The sequence below is a fragment of the Tauraco erythrolophus genome, chromosome 5 (assembly GCF_009769465.1).
Source record: "Tauraco erythrolophus isolate bTauEry1 chromosome 5, bTauEry1.pri, whole genome shotgun sequence".
Classification (NCBI taxonomy): Eukaryota; Metazoa; Chordata; class Aves; order Musophagiformes; family Musophagidae; genus Tauraco; species Tauraco erythrolophus.
In genome coordinates, this window is record NC_141469.1 from 32,559,596 (window position 1) to 32,582,335 (window position 22,740).

General features: G+C 37.9%; 1 protein-coding gene across 1 annotated transcript; it reads right to left on the reverse strand.

Moving 5' to 3' along the window:
* Positions 1-3,762: 3,762 nt before the first annotated feature.
* TRMT44 (tRNA methyltransferase 44 homolog) lies at positions 3,763-22,610 on the reverse strand. Its single transcript, XM_086611637.1, has 11 exons — positions 22,166-22,610; positions 19,543-19,660; positions 18,472-18,691; positions 17,105-17,173; positions 14,652-14,759; positions 13,109-13,180; positions 9,573-9,679; positions 8,807-8,990; positions 7,762-8,152; positions 6,714-6,830; positions 3,763-4,207 (listed from the first exon to the last, which is right to left on the reverse strand). Exons 1-11 carry the CDS (start codon positions 22,608-22,610, stop codon positions 3,975-3,977), a joined length of 2,064 nt encoding a protein of 687 aa, XP_086467763.1. The 3' UTR covers positions 3,763-3,974.
* Between the last annotated feature and the right edge of the window lie 130 nt (positions 22,611-22,740).

Sequence of the window (22,740 nt, forward strand, 5' to 3'; positions counted from 1 at the left end):
TATGAATAAAAATTTGCCATGATGCTCCTGCCACAAAGGAATCCGAAGCTACACTCACCCATTTAGAGCTGTTGAAGCCTGTTAGAAAATTGAAGAGGGAAGAGAGGAGCTGGATTGCAATTGCCAAGATTTCAGCTGGCAGTACTGTAGTAGCACCCAAGAAGCAGCTTAAAGCAGCGCTTGTGAGAAGACGGTAAATAAGCAGTTACGTATTTCTACCTGATAAATATGCACATTAAGTTATAATACAAATGAAAGACATAAATTCAGCAGGTCCAAATAGCAATGTTCACTAAAAATGACAACACGGAAAGTCCGCTCATGAAACCATTGCCACGTACACGCAATGCTGCTGCAACAGGCTTCTGCAAGAGGAAAACATGCCAGCACCCTGGAGAAAAATCTTAAGATGCTACTCACAGGCCCAGCACAATAGCAGAAAAAGGTGACTGTGCAAGGTACTCCTTGCAGTAACGCGACAGCGTTACTCTGAGTGAACTCCCAATTAATTACAACTTTTGTATGAAAATACTCTTGTCAATTATATAACCACAATTTACCAGCAAGAACAAAACATAATGCCTGACTCCTGTTGATGCCAAATGTTTGGACGTTTTAGTGGACACCTGTCCCAACGTTTGTTTTAGCTGTCACTTGGTAGGACTGTTATAGATTTTATTTCTCATCTCTGTTGATTCTGAAATATTTGCTGTTATGATGCCCTAAGCAAAGCTACTGATTGCTCACTCTTGCCTACGTTATATAGCTACAGCTAGATTCCAGCTCTTAAAAACATGCTAAGATCACTGAAGTTAAAGAGTTAATTATCATTTAGAACTTTTAAATCTGAGCAAACAAGCCCTAAAACCCATACGTAGCAGCCTACTTTTATTACAAAGCATACGTAGAGGCCTATATTTGCTGTCAGACAAGTTGTAGGCTCTACATTTGGGCTAATTATTTACAACATTAAGTAGTGACAGTTATATCATAAAGCGATAATCCAAATGATACGTACACAGAAAATTTTCCTGGTTTGAAAAGTGGCAGAAAATAGACTGTTCTGGAGCTACATATAGATATTCTGTAAGCAAAAGTATTGTCTTGTAATTTTTTTCAGTTTTGGGGATCTCACGAAAAACTAGAATTCAGCTCTTTACTGACATTTAAGGGAGAACATTAACACCGATTTTTTTGTTCTTATTTAATTCAGAATGTTTATCTATAGACTTAGTGAAACGGTAGTTCATTTACAGATGAAAATACAAAAATCTCTACCTCTCAGCATTTCTAATTACAGTCCGACACCTAACTTCTCTTTATATTCTCACTCTTGTGAGGTTATCTACAACAGCAGGTATTTTCCCCTCTACAAAATAGGCTTCAAATAAAGCTAAATTAACTAATGAGACGTGATGCTAATAAACTAAGAGTAAAATGACAGTGTCACCTGAACAATTGAGACATTACGCTTGAATCTCTTGTGGAGCAAGAGTGCTTTTTCAATAGCAAAACTGACTCTTTTTCTGTATAGTACTTCATCCACTGCCAAAGTTGAACATTGCATTAATGCCGTTTTAAGACTGTGGATCACAGAGAAAGCAACGAGACACAGAATTTAGATAAAGCAGAGCTATTTTACACCTTCAGCAGTTACCTTCACATTTAAATGCAGAATTACAGAAGGCTGGAATTCGGATGCAAAAATGTTCTCTTACCACTTCTCCAAACAACAGGGAAGTTTCTGAAATTACAGGAGATTTGCTGGCTGGCTGGCCACCTGCAGTGATGCCAGACAGGAAGGGGAACAGCCATCATGCATCTGTGAGAGATCTGCACGCTGGTGAGTTCAGAAACAAAGTTTATACAAAGGAGGCAGCATACTACAGTAATGTAGTATGCTATGCTCGCGATCATCGTGTTGCACAAATAATAAAAAAAGGTAGTTTTTCTGGTTTTGCTTTTTGCACCATCTGGAAAGAGTCTCCATCTGGAGATAGAATGAATTTAATTTTACAAGGCCTCCTCCTCATCAAAGATATCAGTATTTACCACAGTAAATAAGCATCTTGGGGAATTCTTACTCTGCACATAGCTAAACAAAGGCTAACTAAGGCAACATCATCACTTGATTACATGCAAGTTCATACAATTCCATGACTTTAAGCGAAATATTTTCCTGACGTTCTTACAACTACACTATCAAATGCGTTCCCTTAACGTGCTGCCCTGCTTCACAGGAGTTGCAGTTTACCTGGCTTGTACTGTTCTTTCCCTTCGTCCAGTAACCTTAACCAAACTATATCCAACTTGCCCCTTACAATGTGATTCACGTGTTTTTAAAATGTGAATATTCTGTAATGACTGAAACACAGCACAGACTAGTGCTAAATTCAGAACGTGGTATCCAACACTGCAGACCAGAGCCACGGCGGAAGGCTCAGAGCCCACCATAGCTTCTGTCACAGGCAGCTGTACTATGTGGTATATTGAATAATGTGGTATGTTTTCCATAAGTAAGGTGCTGCTGCAATTACCAGGGAAGAGCAGCTTCTTCCAGGATCAGAAGAGAAACATGAAGAGAGAGAGGGGAGAACATACAACACTTCAGTCAGTTCTTTGCTTCCTGTTAGTAGATTTAGACCCTGCTTCTTCTGCATGCAATGGACTGCCACCTGTTGGCTTAAAGTAGGGTGTGAGACAAGTGGCTTTGGAACTGTTTTGAAAAGTGTTTCCAGTGTTATCTTTCATTTTTCCGCTGCTTTGGTCTTCAATTATTTCCTTCCTTTGTTCTTCAGACGCCCTGAGCTCTTACAGAGTTCTCACATGGCTTATTCACTCTTACCCCTAGATCTCTGTCCTGTAATCGGTTTCTATGTCATTGTTCTCACCTTCACATTTCTTCTTTAGTAACACATTCTTTTTTTTTTTTTTTAATTATTTAAATCTTGCCCTTTCTTCAGGATTTGGCATCACAGTCTTGTCTCAGTAGATCAGAGCAGAGTTTCCACAGTATCAGTATACAAGCGAGACCAGAACCAACACAATTTCTTGTCTCAGAGCTTGTACAGCAGATACTGAACTTCTACAAGTACTTAGCAGTTGACAGGTATGAATTATGACACTAATTCAATGACTGTCACTGACTAATAACTAGGACTTCTGCTAAGTTGAACCTTTTAAAGAAATAATACACTCTACCAAAGGAAAATCATAACCTGCTCAAGGTGCTAAGACATTCCTTTGTTAGGAATACGCAGAAACCCTACCATTCCAATATTATTAAATGCATTTTCTACTGTTACCCCTCACTTTAAAAAAAGAGAGAGCAGGCAGTATGGCCTACAGAGCTCTAAAAATCTACACCTGCATGTGAAGACTTCCCTAACAATTTCTCAGAAAGTTATTCTTCAAACCAACACTCGAATCAGTACGAAAAGGAAGGAAAGGAGGACTAGGTCTGACCAAAAAATGAAGGGTAATATGCAGTATTACCCACAGTAACATGAAGCAGAAGCTGTCAGGTCAGGAAAGAGCAAAATCTCTCAAATTTCTGACTCCCAAGAGCCACTGTGAGTCCTAAGAAACCGTAAATCCTCCTGGAAAACTTGGAAGGAAACAGCTAGTTTTCAGGGTTTGAAAACACTGCACCATGAACATTTGGTCTGATCGAGTATGATGAAGAATGTCCTACAAAATTAAGTTTTTAAACTTTTCTACTTGCACAAATGCATATTAGACAAGCCACGACAAAATCCAAAAGTATATACATACTTTACTATACCTTTTCCGTGTTAACAAAAAAAATAAAGAATTGAAAATACAGGAGAACTTGTAAATCAACTGGAAAATAAGATGCATAGGAATGGGAAAAAACCCTCCATATTGTACAGATATTGATGCACTAGGCAGTCCTGAAGTCAATTATAGATTCAGTTATGTACACAAGCTTAAACATAAGCAGCAGCATTTTATTACTGTATGTGTTTTTTCTTTTTAATAATCTGAGACTGCCTAAGCTCCTCAGTCCCATGAGCATACGGGCAAGATTCAGAAGGCAAAGAACAACCGTCAGGATGATGAATGAAAAACCAACAGAGACGTGTTTTAAATGCTTCAGCTGAAAGGCGTCGTTTCACTTCAGGCTTAGTTTTCCTTGATGGTTTCTCTTTTCTCCAGTCACGAATATGAACTCTCCCATTTAGAACTAAGATTTAAAAACAAACCAAAATGCAGTTGTTAATAGAGAGCCATGGGAATTGTACTGGAAAAAATGCATAGTGACATTCTGTGAATAAAATATATATTCTACAAATGGATCACTCAGGCAAAACCAAATGTGCCATTTGTACAGAAACAGAAAGAGGCACACAACAAATCGAGATAATATAGACACAGTCTGAAGAAGAATTGATTGATTTCCCAGTGAGGTGTTTTACTGTGACACTGAATAGTTTGGGGCACCTTTGTATCATCTTTGTAGAAGTTTGCTTGTTTTAAACATAGCAGTTAGAATAATTTAGACTAAAATCCTCTCAATTTAGATTGAAAGTGCCGACAAAGAAGTTTTAACTTCAAGAACTAATCCTTCCCATGTTCAAAACTTTATTACTCCACATTTAAAATGTGATTATCAGCAAAAATCTAGTAAGAGCCTTCTACTACTTTCACTAAATAGAAATGCTCTTGCAAAGACAACAGTTCACTGACCCAAAAGTACACTGCACCAAGGAGACAACCACTGCTATGAATCAACAGTGAACTATCATTGCTTAACAAAGATTCGGCACTTGTTTTTTTTAAATTCATTTGCTGTGTTAAGATCATAAACTGCACACACATATTTGTGAACCTCTGTCAACTCCTTAAATGTGTAAGCAGAACAGAATAAAAGGAAGTTAATCAGAAAGAAAGAAAAAGTGTAGACAAAAAACAACTATGAAAACAAGGAGCGAAGAATCTCTCACTTCTGAGTTGCCATGCTCTATTTTCGTATTCTGCTTCAATCATACCTTTTGTATCACACACTTGTAGCTTGGAATAGCTAACTGATACCATTCTGCTTTCTGATAATCGCTATTCCAAAGATAACAAGTCCAGTGAAAGCTTAATATCACACATTCAGGCCTGGATGAATTCATTCCTCCAGGTTTCCTTGTGACACACAAATAGATTGGAACTCATACAAAGCCAATCCACAAGCAGGTTCAGCAGAGCTTTAAAACCTCTCTCAAAAGATGAAGAAAAGTGAGCAGATATAATGCTATTTATGATCAAGCATATTTTTTTCTAGAATATCAGTCCTGTATTGGACAAGATGCCTGATCAAAAGAAACTGCCGCAGATGAGTTATTCTAAGTGCCTTCTTTTCTGTGTGTGTGCGTATGCACGCACGCATCCGTTTTCCATCTTTTTAAAAAAACTCAAAACATTTCAGTAAAGATGACAAAAGAGCTGTAGCCATATTCTTCTCTGTCCTCTTTGGCACGAGCAATGTCCTTCCAGATCACCCACTGGTAAAAGTCCCTTGTTATGGTGACATGCTACTGAAGGAAAGAATCAAATGGTCTCTACTGCAGCTCCAGAGACTTTAAATATGATGTAAATTACTGAGAAAGATTTGGCCTTAATCCTTGTCTTTCTTCAGAGGTAATGTGCAGACAGCATCCAAGCCAAATTAAAATGCTCATTTCACACAACAGGTCGTACATCTACTCCATCTATCCCTAATGACAGGGAATCACATTCAGACACATAATGAATTCAATGTGACCAACTCTTTTCAATGGATGGCAGTTCAGAAGGATTTCAGTATGGCATCACGCTTTGTAATTGCCAAGCGCACAGAAATCCTTAGTGGATGCTAAACTTGGCTAAGTTAACCACTGGCAGCAACTTGGCTGCATACTCAGGATGATTTGCCATGGATCAGTTAATCAAAGCTTTACAGCTGATGTAGAATTGTTGGGACGCAAGAAGGTAACATGCTTCCAAATTTGAAGTGGTCTTAAATACTGACAAAACCTTGAAGGTCTTGTATTCCTGCAAAGCTAGACCTTACTTTTGCAAAACTCCTCGCCGACAAAGAAAACTCAAAGAACAACCAAACAAAACACCACCATCACACTACAACAGGAAAAAAACCAACCACAAACCAAACAAAAACCAGCTATCAACAAATCCAGCCAAACACAGAAATTTGCTACTGAGTTTTTTCTGCCATGCTACCACATGCTATACAAACACATCGAGCCTCACAGTTACAGGTTCTTAACAGAGACTAATTTTATTTTGTGTTGACATTTACACTGTGGGGCTAGGAAGGGCCAGACCAAGCCTCAGTTAAGTGGTTTCGTGAACTTGCTTTGCATTTGATGGTCCCAAAATCATCAACATTCTACAGGAAAAATAAAAATTCTCAAACAAAAGCATTAAATTAGCCACTTGAACTAAAGGGTTGTCTTTTCAGATACAGTCAATCTAGAACAACTCTTTGCTGATAGATGTCTTACCGATCTCATTCAAAAGAGTTTTACTAACAATGTCTTGGCGCAATGGACACATAAAGAATATCCGTTTTCCACAAAGGTATAGCAAGCAGTTAAAAAAAGCCACCACCATAGTAATTCTTCAGTTGAGTTTAACTGCATATAAAGAAGATAAAATAGATGATTGAAGAGAAACAAAACAAAAAACCAAAACCCCTTCTTTACCTTCAAATACTTGATGATTGTTCTTGAGTAGTGTCTGCAGGCCTCCGTATTCACTCTTGAGCCTTTTTAAAGTCTCTTTGTTTAAGTGTTCTGCTACTTCTTTCAAGGAAAGGCTTTCTGCAACAAATAATAGCGTAGTTATTAAAAATGTGTGTATATACAGATATAGAAATAAAATACAAAGATAATTTAACTTTTATGTAAAGATTATAAGCAGTATCTATGAATTATCTACCAGTATTGCAGCAGCTTTGTACTCCCAATATCATCCATGATATATATTTTATATGTATATTGCCTGTAAAATAGCAGCTTTCATTCTCCAAGATTCAAGTCAGAATTTCCACAGTAAGACACAATTTCATTTTCCCTGCTTTTTTTCACAGTAGTATATAACTCTTATGGCAATAATCACTGTTTACAGGCACGACATTAGAGAGAAGAGAGAAGGACTCAAAGGATCTTATAACAATAACATATGACAAACTACAGTGAATAAATAATAAAAATGGATGGAGGAAATTGGAAAGATGGTAGTAGTGAGAACTAACTGAATGCTTACAAAATGAACAGCAACTTCTATTCTTTCTCTTCCTAAGACTAAAGTAAAATTTCCTAATCATGTTGTAACCAAATGGCACTTCAAAGCACTTCTTACAGAATTACAGCTAATTATTACGCAGCTATCCAAAAAGAAACTTAATATTCTCCCCAAACAGATGTAGTGCTCTGTTTCGGTAAATGGAAAAGAGTTCTAGGTTTGGTTTGGTTTGTTTTTTTGTTAATAAAAATTTGATTCTGTCCTGGTATTTAAGTGTAAAGGGGAAAAAAATCCCACATCAATTTCAAAATATTCTTATACACCTTATTTGCATCCCAGTGTGCAACAAAACATAGTGGAAGAAAAAGCCTTCAATTGCTACTGTACTGTTCTTGGTATTTCCTAAAATCTATTTCACTTACTAAATTTACAAACATGTAAATTCATTGGAAAAGACACCCCCTACTAGCAGAAGCAAAAGATAATAAAAAGGAAAGACAATCTCACCTCCTTGATTCCAGGTATTCATATTTCCACCATGCATATTAGAACATGATTTTTGAGGGGCTGCATTTAACAGCAAGTTTGCCACACTGAGAACCACATCGTCTACAAAATCCTGAGGGAGGGACGCACAATTTCTGATTTGTTCCACTTTTTCTCTGGGATGAAATGCAGGCATCCAAATTCTACCAGCAGTCTCAGACTCATTTTCAGGAAGTTCTGAGCCTGCTTCTTTGCATAGACCATCAGAGTGATCCTTATGATTAAGTCCAACTCTTCTGTCACATATGACTGCAGCACAGGTCTGACGATCATTAATATACTGTGTTATCTGCTTGTCAATCAGAGAGCACTCTGTAGGTGGATAGGTCCTTCTTTTTCCAATAAGGCACACCTATTTTAGTAGAAACAGGAGAATCACTATTTGTATGGTAAGAGTCCTGTATTTACACACAGCTCCCTAACCTGCACACGTCTCATGCAGGCTTCTAAATCTACCTACAGGAGACATCCATTCAAACTCAGTGCTCAGTAATGTTTGAGTTTTTTAATTTTAGTTTTCAAATATTAGTGCCACAGAAGAAATCCAGTAATCAAACCATAATCCATCATGCCATACAAGCACAGAACAAAAAGATTGTTCATGATCCCCAGATTATTCATGAAACTAAAGCCTCTTCCTACCCTGAGAACATTTCGCAGGACAAGAAAACCAGCAAAATTGAGTGCAAATAAGCAACATAAGCAGCTAGAAAATTTAAGGCAAAAGAAGGGAAGTTTCCATCCTATAGAGTGGCATAAGAAACAATCATAAAACTTTCCATTCTTTCTTGCCTTTAGGTTTGTACTTATGACAGACTATCCAAGAAAACAAGTATTTTTAGTCTCTCTTCAGAGTATGTTGTCTCAAGTAATGTAAATGACTATAGTCTGATCTTACAACAATAATGAACAAACAATAATAATAAACAAACATCCATATGCTTCAGACAGATAGCAGCTTAAAAAAAAAAAAAAAAGACAAAAGTCCTGTACAGCCCCAAATCACCCTTTTTGTTGATGGAATTCTAAGGCAATCTTCCTCCACATGAAAGCCGCATACAAATCCCACTTGGGCAACAAAATCAAGGTATTCTCTGTACTGCGTTTTCTTGCTTTGTCTTCGGCTGTATTTTCCATGGAAATCAAAGAAGCAACATGGCAGCACAAAGTAGCAACATGAATAGGAAGACCTACAAGAAGAATAATTTTCCATTCAGCAGTTTGCTGTTTCAGAGAACACACAAATTTAACCAATAACCCATCAGATACAAGCAATAATGGGAATTTCATGGAAATAGTATTTATACGTTCCTCTTTCAGTAGATCTGCTAGCATAATAAATAATACTGTTTCACAAAGTATTTGCTATAGCAAATTACTGTGCCAACTTGGTTTGCAAGACTAAATCTCTACATAGTAAACTATTGCAGTTGGTTGTGAAGAGCACAACAGTTCAAGGAAAGGCAGAACCAACAGCAACTGTATTTTTTAAAAAAAACCAACAGATTCACATTAAAAAACAGTTCTGTTTTATGAACTTCAAAAGCAAAATGCTGCACTGAATTCTATGAGAAAGTAAATACTACATCTGTGCTTCTCCTCAGGAAAAGGCATGTTTTGTAAAAATAATCAATTGGTATCAAAAGCAGCAAGCCCCACAAGGACAGCAGGTGTGGCTGCAAAACTGACAGTTTTCACCAAGCAGACATCAGTAATTATGTTTTGTTTTGTTTTTAATGCCTTCCCTCCCAGGCCCCTCCCTCTACAAATACCTAGCTGCAATTACAGGTATCCATGGTGTTAATTCATCTGAATGGTTTCCTATGAGCCAGTCAGTATCTGGAAAGAGATGACTGTCCCCTGGCATGATTGTAGATTCCTAAAAAACCAACACAATAAATTAAGTGAATTTTATTACAGGTTTCTTTAAATGCATTTTACTTGTTAACAAAGCACTAAGCAACAACATAAAACCATACAAGCTGACGAATACAAGGTGAATGAGAACCACAGACACCAATAATGTTTTCCTCAATCTGCACTTCTGCCAGGCAGTAATTTTTTATAGCTACAGAGAAGTAAGATAGCAACAGCTATCCACAAAATATTGGTCAAACAAAGAGTGGAATAACAATTCTGATTAAGATATCTGGCACCCTAAAAATGTGTAAACAAATATCATACATTGGATTATGATTCCCTGCCATTCTTCTTCTGTCACATATATATATATATACACATGGACTTAATTTTTCAGAAAGCCACCTAATTTGCTATGTCTTACAGTCCTAGGACTCACATAGCAATTAATCAGAACATAGCTTCACTAGTGTCTCCTCTTCTTTAACAGACTCTTCCCAAATAAAATTCTAAGATACAGAACACCACTTTTCACATCCTATCATTTGTGTATAATAAACCTAACTCAGTCTAAAACTTTCCCTCTTATCTATATCGTCATTCCATCCCCTTTCAAGTTGTGTCAAGACTACCTCGTGATACACGAAAAATCAGGAGGCAAAATAGGCAACAATAGGTTACAGGTAGAAGGCTTCTTTGCTGGCCTTTAGAATAGCCTTTTGCCTCATGGAAATTCAATATATATGGATTGAGGAGACAACAGCGCAGAAGTCTTCCCACCACAATATTGACTCACAGAGTAGTTATTAGTCTCAAGAATCCCCTATCCTGATATTCTTTAAAATAAAAAACCAAAAACGAAGCAAAAAGCAACCTCCTCCCCCACACAAGATGAATTCTTCATACAGGTAGTTTAAAAGTTCTAGAGTGTTTGTTCAATGTTTGTCTTTCTCAGACACACACGTTTTCTTACCTAGAACCAAGTTCAGCCAAAAAAGTACTTAAAGATGTTAATGCCACAAAAGTACATACTCTTCTAAAAAGACGTATGAACCTCAAAATAATTATTGGACAGACTTGAAAAAAAGTTTTAAATTTGAATCTCCACAGACCTTTAGGAAAAGCCCTGAAAATCACAGAATCATAGAATGGTTTGGGCTGGAAGGGATATTAAAGATCACCTAGTTCCAACCCCCCTGCCATGGGCAGGAAAACCTTCCACTAGATCAGGTTGCTCAAAGCCTCATCCAACCTGGCCTTGAACACTTCCAGGGATGGGGCACCCACAACTTCTCTGGGCAACCTGTTCCAGTGCCTCACCACCCTCAGAGGGAAAAATTTCTTCCTTTTCGTACTCTCATTTTATATACAAAATGCATGTTTTATGAGGTCAAAATTTACATGTACACGCAAAATAGTATCCGCATAGGAATTTGAAAAAAACCCAGCACTTAATAGAGAATTTCAGAAATCTCAGACTACCTCTATTACATCCCAATTCCCCTCTTCAGAAAGCACTGTGTTAGGTGTTTTAAGTACCAGTATGGAATACTATTGTTCACTTTAAACACTGTATCTCTGACCACTTTTAGTGATGTACATACATTTCTAGATAAGGTATTTATCAAATGTTAAACCAATTGTTCGGTAAGTATTTTCTTACGGTTGATTAAACAAGTTACTCCTACGTTACATGTCAGTTGTGCTCATTCAGTTTAGGCATACCATGAATTATCAGTGCCGTGCTCCACATTTTGACAGTCACCCACAATCAAATTTGTATTCACCATGCCTGACAGCAGTTTGGCGACGCAGAGTGCCACCTGTTACATTCATTTGTATTGTTAGTATTGGCACTGAGTGCCACAGATGGTAATATTCATCCTGCAACTCATGCTTTAAGTAAAGATCAAAACAAAATTAGCTTTGAGGGTAACAAAAGGCTATGAGCAGGTGCTTTCTCCTGTACACAGGAGCCTTGCAAAACCATTTCACCCTTTCTGTTTGTTATATAACTCCTTCCCACATAAATCAGTCTCTTCCTTATAGGCATATTTCAGATATTTTTATTGTTTCTGTCTGGCTTTTTCAAGTGTTCTCTGTAAATTCTTTTTTTTTTCCGTTTAAAAAACACGAATAAAACCCATCTTTTTTTCTCATGCTGCAGAGAGGGACAGCTGATGCTCAGAAGTTTCCCTATGAGTCAAATCTGAGAAAATGTAAATGGCTAGACCTTGACATGAAACGAATGTACAAAATTCAAAGATTTTCACTATACAGAAACAGCGGCAGAAAAAGGAACATATAACATGAAGGGAAAGGGAAGATGCTGTTTGGTATGATCCGAAGTGACTTAATATAGTACAACAGAAATGAAGGAGCACCACAGCTTAATGTTTTGGATTGTTTCTTGAAGCTTTTCAGTAAGATCGGGTTGCAGACTGCAGTAAGGGAATCTGGCAGTTTTGGCAATCTGTACCAAAAATGGCAGGGTGGCAAAGAGAAAGCTGCACAAGATTGTGAAAGTTCCACCTTCCATCTGTGAAAACTGCTGCTCTTTTGTTGATTTAACATAAATTGTTAGCATTCAAAGATACGTTGAATTAACTTTTAAACGAAACTACTAGAGAATAACTACAGGCAGAAAATTCTTTTAATATATTGGGAGCTGACAATTCTTGAGAGAATAGAGTATGAAATTTTATGAGTCTAGAGAACAAGAAGTCAGGAACACCCCACCTCCAAAGCACAACTGTTCATCGGTAAAACACTTTAACAGGTATCAGACCAAGAACAGCTGGAGTGAACGTAAATGTTTGTGTGCTCGAATTGTTCCTGTTCTCATAAAAATGCTAATGTGGAACCTGAAATATAATCCCTCTTTCAGGCTTATTTTCCTGTTTTGGGGTTTTTTTTTTTCCAAGGTTATTATCGCAATTACTTACCACAGGGTCAGTAGAGCAGAGGATTGACTCCTTTGAGGTTCTACAACAATTTTGTCCCCAAAACAGGACATGGCACCAAAAGGTCAGAATGACTTTCAAGAATAAACTATTTGGATTATAAACTAAGTTTGGATATGAATATCTTTTATGAGGTACAGTGATTCAAACAAAGCTGCTTAACAATGTTCTTCCAGTAAAATCAAAGAATGTTTTATAGTGTGCATGTCTGTACATGCAGTAGGCAATCATGTTAATCTTGATGAAAAGTAAGTAAGTTGCAAATATTCAAGGTTACGATTCAGTATTGCTCTACTAATCCTCTTTACTACTTACTTTATAGTCCCACAGGACATATGGGTGGCATCATACCAAACCCACAGAACACTTTAGACAACTTTCTATAAACCGATACGTTTGATTACATTTGCATCAACACGACCTGAAGCAATGAACAAATGAATAAAGTTACGAATCAATAAGATCGACATACATTTGCATAATACCTTTAAGTGAGTTTCTGGTCCATACATGTCCCATATTTTTCTTCTCCTCACATCAATTCCTTTACCTGAATGCTGAAATATTTGAACAAAAAATATCATTTTTAAGTACTACTTTTAGTAGACATAATCAAACAGGCTCACTAAATGTACATATTAACACTGATTATTGCATTCATAATAAAATTTAGACACATAATGAAACACAGCTTCACCATCTTGGGCGGAAGCTGAATACTTTTAATCCCTTCCTTCCCTTCTAAATATGAAGGGAAAGACTAGGAAACATTAAGAACATATCTGGTTTGAAATTTTACCTAGGCATACCTATTGAGCCTGCTCTTGAAAATCTGGATCTCTACAAAAGTAAAAGCAAGGTATTGTTTTTGTTTGTTTAAAATACCAAAACCTTTCATAAGGCAAGTATTACTGTAGCACCCACAGGGCTCGGAGAAGAGTGCTATTCTAAGCAGCCCTTGCTGGGAGAACCACCTTTAACTACTGAATTCAATTAGGCTGTTGGAGTCCAAACACACTTTTCCCTTGTGCACTGATGGGAAGAGGAAATAGGACTGGAAACTAAAGCAAAAAACAAAGAATGCATAAGCAATAGTATTTGAACTTCAAGAACTGTGCAGAACTAACCGAAATCAATTACTAAAAAAGTCTCATAAAACTGTCACATAGGTGATTTTTTTTGACAGTCAACAATGTCTGTCAGTGCTACAGCAATGATGACCTAAAGATGTATGAAAAAGAAACATCTACAGGGAAAATAGCATCTTGTCTTGGATCAATTTTTTCTGGCCACACAAAGTTAGAGAGCTTGTGTTAGGAGAACCTGGAATTGCCCCCTGCCCCTCCAATGATACCTATTGGTCTAACAGGAGATATATTTCCTCTTCAAATTTTAGCATATTCTCCCAGAAGTGGAAAATACAATTTTCTGAAACAGATAGATCCAACTTCATTGAGTTTTGTTCGATCCCACTGACCTTTTTTGTTGTTGTTTCAGAAACTATGTCTCAAGAAATTGAATTTTGCCGTTTCTACACTTTCACTCCCAAAAGCACAGTATGTTAAGCATTTTCACAATTAACAAATCCCAACATTGTTTTTAAAGATACAGAAAAACATTTTCAGGACGTGAGAAGTAGAATTCAACTTAAAAAAAAATTAAGTTCATGAAAAACATCTCATTTAAAGGCCCTTCTGAGAAAGAATCTCTATGTTAAGATTCTCCATTCCTTTTTTGCTTTGTCTACAGCGTAACTAAATCACATCATTACTTTTCCCTCATCGCTTCTCACCTCAGTAAAATAGCTTTGAATTGAAATGAATTGCACTACTAAAAATAGATAAATAAGTGAAAGGTTTCTAAAGCTCTGTTAGAATTTTTTATTAGTAACTCGAGTGACAAAATCCTACTTTAGGAACATGAATTAACTGAATTTTGGCTATTTGCATGCCAGATAAAAGGAAAGCATAACAAGAATATTGACTATCTCTATTTTTTAATTATTGTTTTAAAAAGTACTCTATTTACCCCTTCATTGTTTAGAATATGAACCAGTAGACCATTTCCACATCCAAGATCTACAAACGACTGTTTCTTGGTCAGCCCTTTTTCCTTTCTCTCTTCTTCCCAAAGAATCTAAGACAAGAAAAGAACATATTTCAGTCTTCTGCTCCCAAGCTTCCCTGTAAGAAGGAAGCAAAGGTTACTGGAAATCAAAGGATAAAGCTGGGAGAGAATGCAGATCTGACGTAAGACATCCACTGCCACCTACAGAGAAAATAACTTGGCAGGAGAGGAAAAAAAAAAAACACAAAAAACCACTAAAACCATTTATGGAGAGGGGCAGGAATTACATTACAAAACATCAATCATTGTCTAAGTGCTAAGTACATCCTCCACTCCCCTTCTGAGTCGCCGGAAGTTGAAATTAATCAAGGCCATACAGCCTTGGGCTACAGTGGGCATAACTGCAAAATAAGCTGCTAAAACAAAGGGTGGAATAGGTGACCAGAGGAAGCAAAGAAAGTAGCGAGTAAACTTCAACAGTGTCTCTGCAAGTAACACTATGGAAGCACTTATATCTGCTGTATTAAATAAAGAATTAGTGGCAGAGCTGAAAATAAAAACCACAATGTTCTTTGTAATCAGTTGTCTACCTAGACAGTAGGTGAACTTAATATGACTGCAGAGTAAAATAAGGTCAGGTGCCCCCTCCTCCCATCATATCAATCTAGATGCTGTAAATTCATAAAAATTTAACACTGGAGCTATCTTCTCTTAACCACTTGTTTAACGTACTTCTAAATAATTTTGAGTTATTCTATACCACCATACAGATATCTGAAATTTGTGCAAGGAGGTTGGGTTATTAACACCTTACTTTACACTTTCATTTATACAAGCAAGTTACTGGATGTCTTCAGTAACTTTTTGAAAATTGCTGCTATGTCAGTTAAAAAAGGTTTTTACTGTAAATTAACACTCATGTGCATAAAAATTTGCAAAGCATTTTGAAGAGCGTCATTATTGAAGCTTCCTGTGGCTACCACTATTATAACTCCTAACTTACAGGAAATAATTTTCTAATTTTTAACATCTAATGTTATCATGGTGGTTAAAATGGTGAAAGATGAGCCTATTATAGTAGCCACAAGTCAGTATCATAGAATAGAATAGTTCGGTTGGAAGGGACCTACAACGATCATCTACTCCAACTGTCTGACCGCTTCATCATGATCATTTCTCTGATGTAAAAAGTTCTGTCAAACAAATATGATAATGAAGATTTTGAGAGTAGCCTAGGTCAGTCAGGCTTCCTCAGACAATTTAAAAAAAAAAAATCTTCTTGGCAAAAGAAACTAGGGTTCTACATTTAAACAGTCAGTTACCAAAATAAATTAGTCCTCCACAAGTTGTGTAAACGAGCTAACTTATTTACAAATATTGATTTAGGGAAGACACAAGAGGTATCTACATTATACTTCAAGGTAGACATACTCTAACCACCCTCTGGATAGCAGTCAAAAAATATTTATGTGCCTACATAGTGATGAGTTTTGATACTGTTTAGAAACCTGAAGCTTCTAATGACTGCAGGTGGCAGAATTTTCATAGATTTCATAGGTAGGTGCCTTAGAAAACTGCACCAAGCATCTGCATTTGGCCTTTATATTGCATTTGAAAATAGGATTTGAGCTGAACTTTTATCAGGGAAAGGCAAAGCAGTGACAAAACTTTAGCATAAAATTAACAAGTCGTAGAAATACGTACAAAACAATAGCTTCCGATCTCCAAATCAGTTCATCTAACCATTATTTTTCTGCTACATCAGTGCTTTTTGCTTTATCACTTAAAAAACCCAGACACCTTGTCCGTGTAGCTAATAAACTGCCTGCGACAGAGAACTGCAAATCTTTATCATATCTTCACAAAGAAGTGTCAGTATCCCTCTAAACTTGATTTTCATTGTTATTGTGCCAATTTTTGTGATATAGGGCAGTATAAAAAAAAAAAAATCAACTAATCTTCCCTTTGCTTCATCATCTTAAACTTTTTTTTTTCCCAATTCTCTTACAAAATACATACCTTCTGTAATTGTTTACTGTATGCAAATCCCTGCAACACTGTTGAGAACACTACCAAAGAAGATCAGAATACAAACTCAACTTGAATAGAGTTGTAAACACAAATTCCGCTTTCGGTTTAAGTCATGCTTGAAAACATTGTAATAAGAACCCTGTCTCTATGCTTAAGTGAGAACAGAAGCAAAAAAAAACCAAAAGCAAACACCCTAAAACCCCAAAACCTCAGGCCCTTTCTCCTACTCCCTCCTTTTGCCTTGTATGCCTGTAATAACTTCAGGTCATTCTATTTTAAAGAATGCAACATCTATAAAACGAAAATACTAACTTTCTTCAGACAGGTTCTATTACTAGGAAATAGAACCTTATAGAATATTATTTGGCAAGGCAGCTCCCTACCAGCAAGTAAGTGGCGATGGCAACATCTTCATAAACAAATTTCTCAGGATCTGTCACTTCAGGCCACACCTTCAGAAAAAAAAAACCAAAAAACACACAAACGAAAAAACAGGAAAATTGTTATTCTCGGCACCATCTGAAATTACTTTAAAAAGTGCTCAGCTGGAGTGATCTGGATATTCATCCCCTTTAGTAGGCTTCCGCACTTCATGGATTTTGCATTTTAACCTCATAAAAATTCTACACAAAGAATGTAAATAAAGACTGTTTGATTTCACACAGAACAATAATGGCATAAAGAATGTCTGCTGTCATTCAAACATTAAACTTTCCAAGAACATTATGGCTCCATATGTGCAGCTCACAACAAATAAACTGCTGCATCTGTTCTATAATAGAGCATGCAGCCTTTTGCTTACTGTCTCAGAAGAAAAATACTGATGTTCTTCCTGTTATGTGCAAAATTGGTAACATTAGCATTTGGAAATTTATTTTCACAATGTAACAGGCATAGAATTATCCTGGCACAACAGAACACAAAGAATCAAAGTCTGAAATAGGAAGACAGAAAGTGAAAGTGGTATCTCTATTTTTAAAGTGAGGAATTGAAGAAAAGATTAAAACACTTGACACTACACTGTCTACTGCAGAACTAAAAACTGAACCCATTACCTTACCCACAAGTCCCATTTCGCTCTCATATGTATCTTTCTATTAGTACAAAAATACCAACAGTGAAATCTTTCAACATTTTCACAATATGTTTTACGAAAGCATTTACCAATTGTTTGGCACGTAGCTAGAGTCTGGTGCGTAAGGATACAGGTATTAGCTCACACGGCACTCAGGATGATCGCCGCCGTTTTGGGGGATCCTGAGTATAAAACAGTTTTACAACATTGCTCCTCTCACTCAAACACATATTAATGTAGCATTCAAATTTAAGAAGAGTAATAGGAAATTTAACCCACTTGCTAAGCAGTGCTGTTTCCAGACTCTCTCAGGTTTTGGAGAAGGAGGTGCTTTATTTATGTCTTCTAATGTAGCTGACTTAGTATTTATATCCACTGACCTATGCTTGCTTCTTATCTGAAGCGAAACATTCTGGAGAATACCTAAATCCTCCAGATGTTTACTGTGAATTTGGCTCCAAACCTTTCCTTTCCAGTACAGCTCTTCTAAATACTAAACTGTTTTTTTCCCCACATACACAGAAAAAAAAACCCTTAACACGAAACCATAAAACATACATTTCAATTAAATTGCTTCTTTTATTAAAAAAAAGAATTCAGTGAAAGAAGCAGTTTCACTAAAACAACAAAAAATATAGGAAAGCATACTATTACTCCATGTATTGCTAAACTTACCTTTACCATCTCTTTGTATTTTTCTTTAAGGTCTTGATAAACTTTGCTGTATTTTGCTACAGAAATAAGTGACAGTGTACTTTTAAACTCACTGGGCTTTTGCTCCACAGACCATTTAGCCAGTTTGGACAAAAGTTCATTTCCAAGCCATGCTAGTTTGGGGTATGCAATTCCATCTGAAAACCAATCTTCTGGAAATGGAGCTACAATAGACACAGACCTTTAAAAATAAAATAAAAACTTTGTATAAATACAGTGTATTTCATTATTTCAGCTACCTCAAAGAGAAAGAAAACAATGATTAAGTGGAGAAAATCAGCAGATCAAACAGAGGTATAGAAGTAGACTGGAGAATAGGGAAATATACAAAACCAAAACGAAAGTAAAACATCAGTTACCAAATAATGCAGCAGTTTCCTCTGAATTTTGTTAGACAGCTCATTATCTGCCAACTCAAACACTGTATATGAGAGTCCATGCTACATTTAACACAATGACTGAGGACTCGCATATGATGAAAAACCTGATTTAGCAAGATATTGAAACGCTAACTAGTAAAAGTAAATTCACGAAAACAACAGGAAAATTTAGGAGGAAAATGTTATCAGTTGGCACATTTCATTATCTCTAACTTCATTTAGTTTTCATTAGAGCTATGCGCTCAGATGCTCAGGACCAAGCTGCAATGGTCTAAATTTCAACAGCTGAAGCTCAGTAGGTTCCAAACAATTCCACTTTGACCCTCAACCTTACTAACACCCACAGAACCTGACCTCTCTCGCAGGCACAGCTAGTTCCTCCTGATCAGAACATGCTTACTTTTTCTAGACCACACACAGGTATGGTCAATGTATACTTTCAAAGTTGAAACAGATTTGTTTTGAGTCGATTTGGGTGTTGCAGACGTTTCGTTTTTAACTGAACACTGTGCACCAAGATCACCCCACTAATGTCATTCACTGATCAAGCAGGAAGTTAGTCAAAGCAAATCACATAGATACCAATACTAAAACACGGTGTTATCCTTGTGATAACTCAAGATTTGCTTCCTCTCTCACTCCCAGCACTTACCATTCTTCGTCTTTTACGTGTGTAAGTTGAATTTGATAAATATTGCACTTTTTAATCCGGTATTTTCCTTCACTGTTTTCTTCCAAAGGCAGAAAGGTCACAGTTCCATTGTAAACATCTGAAAAACATGTAAGTAGTGATATAGTATTCCATGGTGCAAACCAACTCAGTTAGCACCTAAATAAACTTTTGTTTCTGTACTACTAAAGCGCAAACTAGTGACGCAAGACCTAGGACAACACAGGAAGAGCCATAATGCTAAGAACAGATCCACTTCTCAGTGTGCCTGACATCTGAAACTACTGAACTGTTTGAATTCTCAATATTCAGCATTCTGTTGCATGACTTTTCCAAAATATCTAAGTCTGACTGGTAACACTATTCATTTTCTTTAAACCTAACTATTTAATAAAGTAAAAGTTAGACAATGAGATTTTTCTAGCACAAAACTGCTGCTTTCCCCTACCCCACAGTAAATCCAGAGTTCTGTGAGGCACATTCCAAATTAACAGAGACTTACATAGCACCCCAATATTAAATAAACAATCAGTGCAATACTAAAAAATAATAAATAATATTATTAGTATCTATCAATTTTGCCGCGTTCAAACACAGGATCTACTGTGTGATTATAATTATAGCTACACTTCCATTTTAGCATCATGCAGCTTTCCCAGTTAGAGTTCCCGGCCTAAGCAATGTGAAAAAACAAATTATCTATCCCTAAATTAGTATCTCACAGCTCTGAAAAATTATCTATCCCTAAATTAGGATCTCATAGCGCTGAAGGAGAGAAGACCTGGTTTGAGGTGAAGGTGCACGTATTATGTTGCTGTATTAAGTTATGCTCAGCAACCACGCTACTGATCTTAATGGTATCTATCACCTGTAGAATAAAATGTTTATGTCCAGTGACAGATTCCAAACACTAGAGATTTTGGAAGATTTGACATGGGCTGACAAACAGCTGGCAACGCACTTGAGTGTCTCTACCATATTTCGAGAAGATATTCTGCAACTTTTGTCACATTTCATTCTCTAGCATCAATCGTGCATGTACCATAGCTAACTCCAACACAAGTGAAAACAGAGAAGAGAGTGTGTCCTTTTGAAATAATTCCAAAATAAATGGAAAGGCAACTGCAGCAAAATACAAACCGCACGATAAAGCCTAGTACTCACGTGCTAATGATTTTTAAAAAATCCTAATATCTTAATTTAGTCCCTATATCCTTCCTATAAAGTGACCCTAAAAGCATTTCCTGTATTCCTTACGGCATATGACATGTATGCATTATTACTTCATAAACCAATTGCAAACATCTTTTTAGCTATTGTTTATCCAAGGCAATTTCTTCAGAAAAACTTAAGTTCTCATTTTTGAAAGTGGTTTTTCAATTACCATCAAAACAAACATTCTGACAACCGCAAATCTCGAAACTAAGAATCCTATATTGGCTAAGTTATCCAGTTTCAAATGATTTCAAATTTTTGGGGGACAGAAAAGAATAATTAGCAATAAAGCAAACATCAAACCTTGCTGTCTCAACCCATCATTAGCCGATCCCCTCTCTAACATTTCTTTATTTTAAACATATTAATTAAAAAAATTATTCTCCTAGGCTTTTTCTTACAGCTAAGCTCTCTAGATGTAGCTCAAGAACATATCCTCTTAACATCAAAATAAAAAATAAATCATAAAGCTGCAACATACACCTTTTTTTTGAAGGCATCAGACTAAAAATCATAGGCCACAAGTGCATCCTAAGTCAGCTGTCACCCATAAATAACTACAGGTCTTTTTAAATTGTAAATTTAATTTGTTTCTGGAATTCTGATTCTTTTCAAAACATTACTATTAGAATTTAATCCGCATCAACATTTTCCCCAAAATTATCTTAAAAAGATGTCAACCTCTACTCTGTATGTTTCTTTATATTAGTAGGAATTACTGCAGCATATGACCATCATATAATGTTTTTTAAAAAAAAAAAAAACAGTCAAGCTTCATTTTTCAGCAATGATAAACAATAAGAAAGTCAACAGAAACAGCTCAACTTGGCCAGGCAGGTGTGGCAGCTGCTTCCTTTTTCTCATTAACTGCATTTTCAAAGGCTACCGTCACTCCTTACAAGCCCATAATTAGGTTCGCACTACAAGCAGCATTTTCACGTGGGCAGCTTACTCTCGACAGGAGCTCACACAATGACGGTCCTTCTTGCCTCTTCTTTTTAAGGAAAACAAAAAGATGAAGCATTTTTTTATACCTCTCCCCCAGGAGCGGGGTGCCTGCCTTCCCTAAGGGCTTTTCCCATCCCAGCAGCACCTTAAACACATCACATCAGCTCTTGGCCCTACTGTCCTTTTCTGCCGTTGAAACGGGCTTGGCTACACCAGCGGCCCGCAGGTGATGGTCTTCCTACCACAACAACAAAAGACAAAAAGAAAATAGACGCGCATGATGAGGACGAAAACGCATCTGCGCTCCCACGAGTAGGTAAAAAATGGCATTTATCTCCTTTGCGAGACATCCCCGGTCCGCCGCAGCCGCAGCACCTCACCGGGCTCCGCCGCCGCTCCCCGCATCCCTCTCCCAGCGCCTCGGGGCCGGGCTCCCGCTCACCTTGGACCGCCAGCTCCTTCGCCGGCGCTGCGGGCGGGCCCGCGGTCCGCCCCCGGGGCAGCAGCGTCCTCAGCACGGCGCGCAGCTCGGAGCGCTGGCCCGGCCCGCCCCACGGCGTGAGGGATGGCGGCAGCTGCCCCTGCCCCTGCCCCGCCGGCAGCTGGCCGCGCACCTCCCTCCAGAGCCGGCCCAGCTCCGCCGCCCCGGCAGGCGCCACTCGCTCCTCCGGCCCCCCGCCGCTCCTGCCTCCCGGCACGGCGGCGAGACGGGGAGATACTTCCCCGCCCTCCCCGAGCGGCACCGTCCCCTCCGCCTCGATGGCGGCGCCGCACAGCCGCCTGTTGGCCACCTGCGGCTTCTCCAGCCAGACGCGCACGGCCGCCCAGAAGCCGCGGGGCAGCGCGGCGCCGCCATCCCGCACAACCGCCGTCCCCACCAGCCCCATGGCCGCCCCGCTGCTGCCGTCGCGCAGGGCGAGGGAGGCGGAGCGCGTCGCAGGCTGCTCTCGTCAGTTCCTGAGGCGGGGACGGCAGCGGCCGCCGGTGGGTGCCGCGTCCCGTCAGCCCGAGGCGGGG

Coding starts and splice junctions, on each gene's coding strand:
- TRMT44 (XM_086611637.1), bottom strand. CDS start 22,610: ATGGGGCTGGTGGGGACGGCGGTTGTGCGGGATGGCGGCGCCGCGCTG. Junction 18,692..19,542: donor CACGTAAAAGACGAAGAATG/GTAAGTGCTGGG, acceptor TTATTTTTAAAG/GTCTGTGTCTATTGTAGCTC. Junction 8,153..8,806: donor GAATTCCATCAACAAAAAGG/GTGATTTGGGGC, acceptor CTACTAAAATAG/GTGTGCCTTATTGGAAAAAG.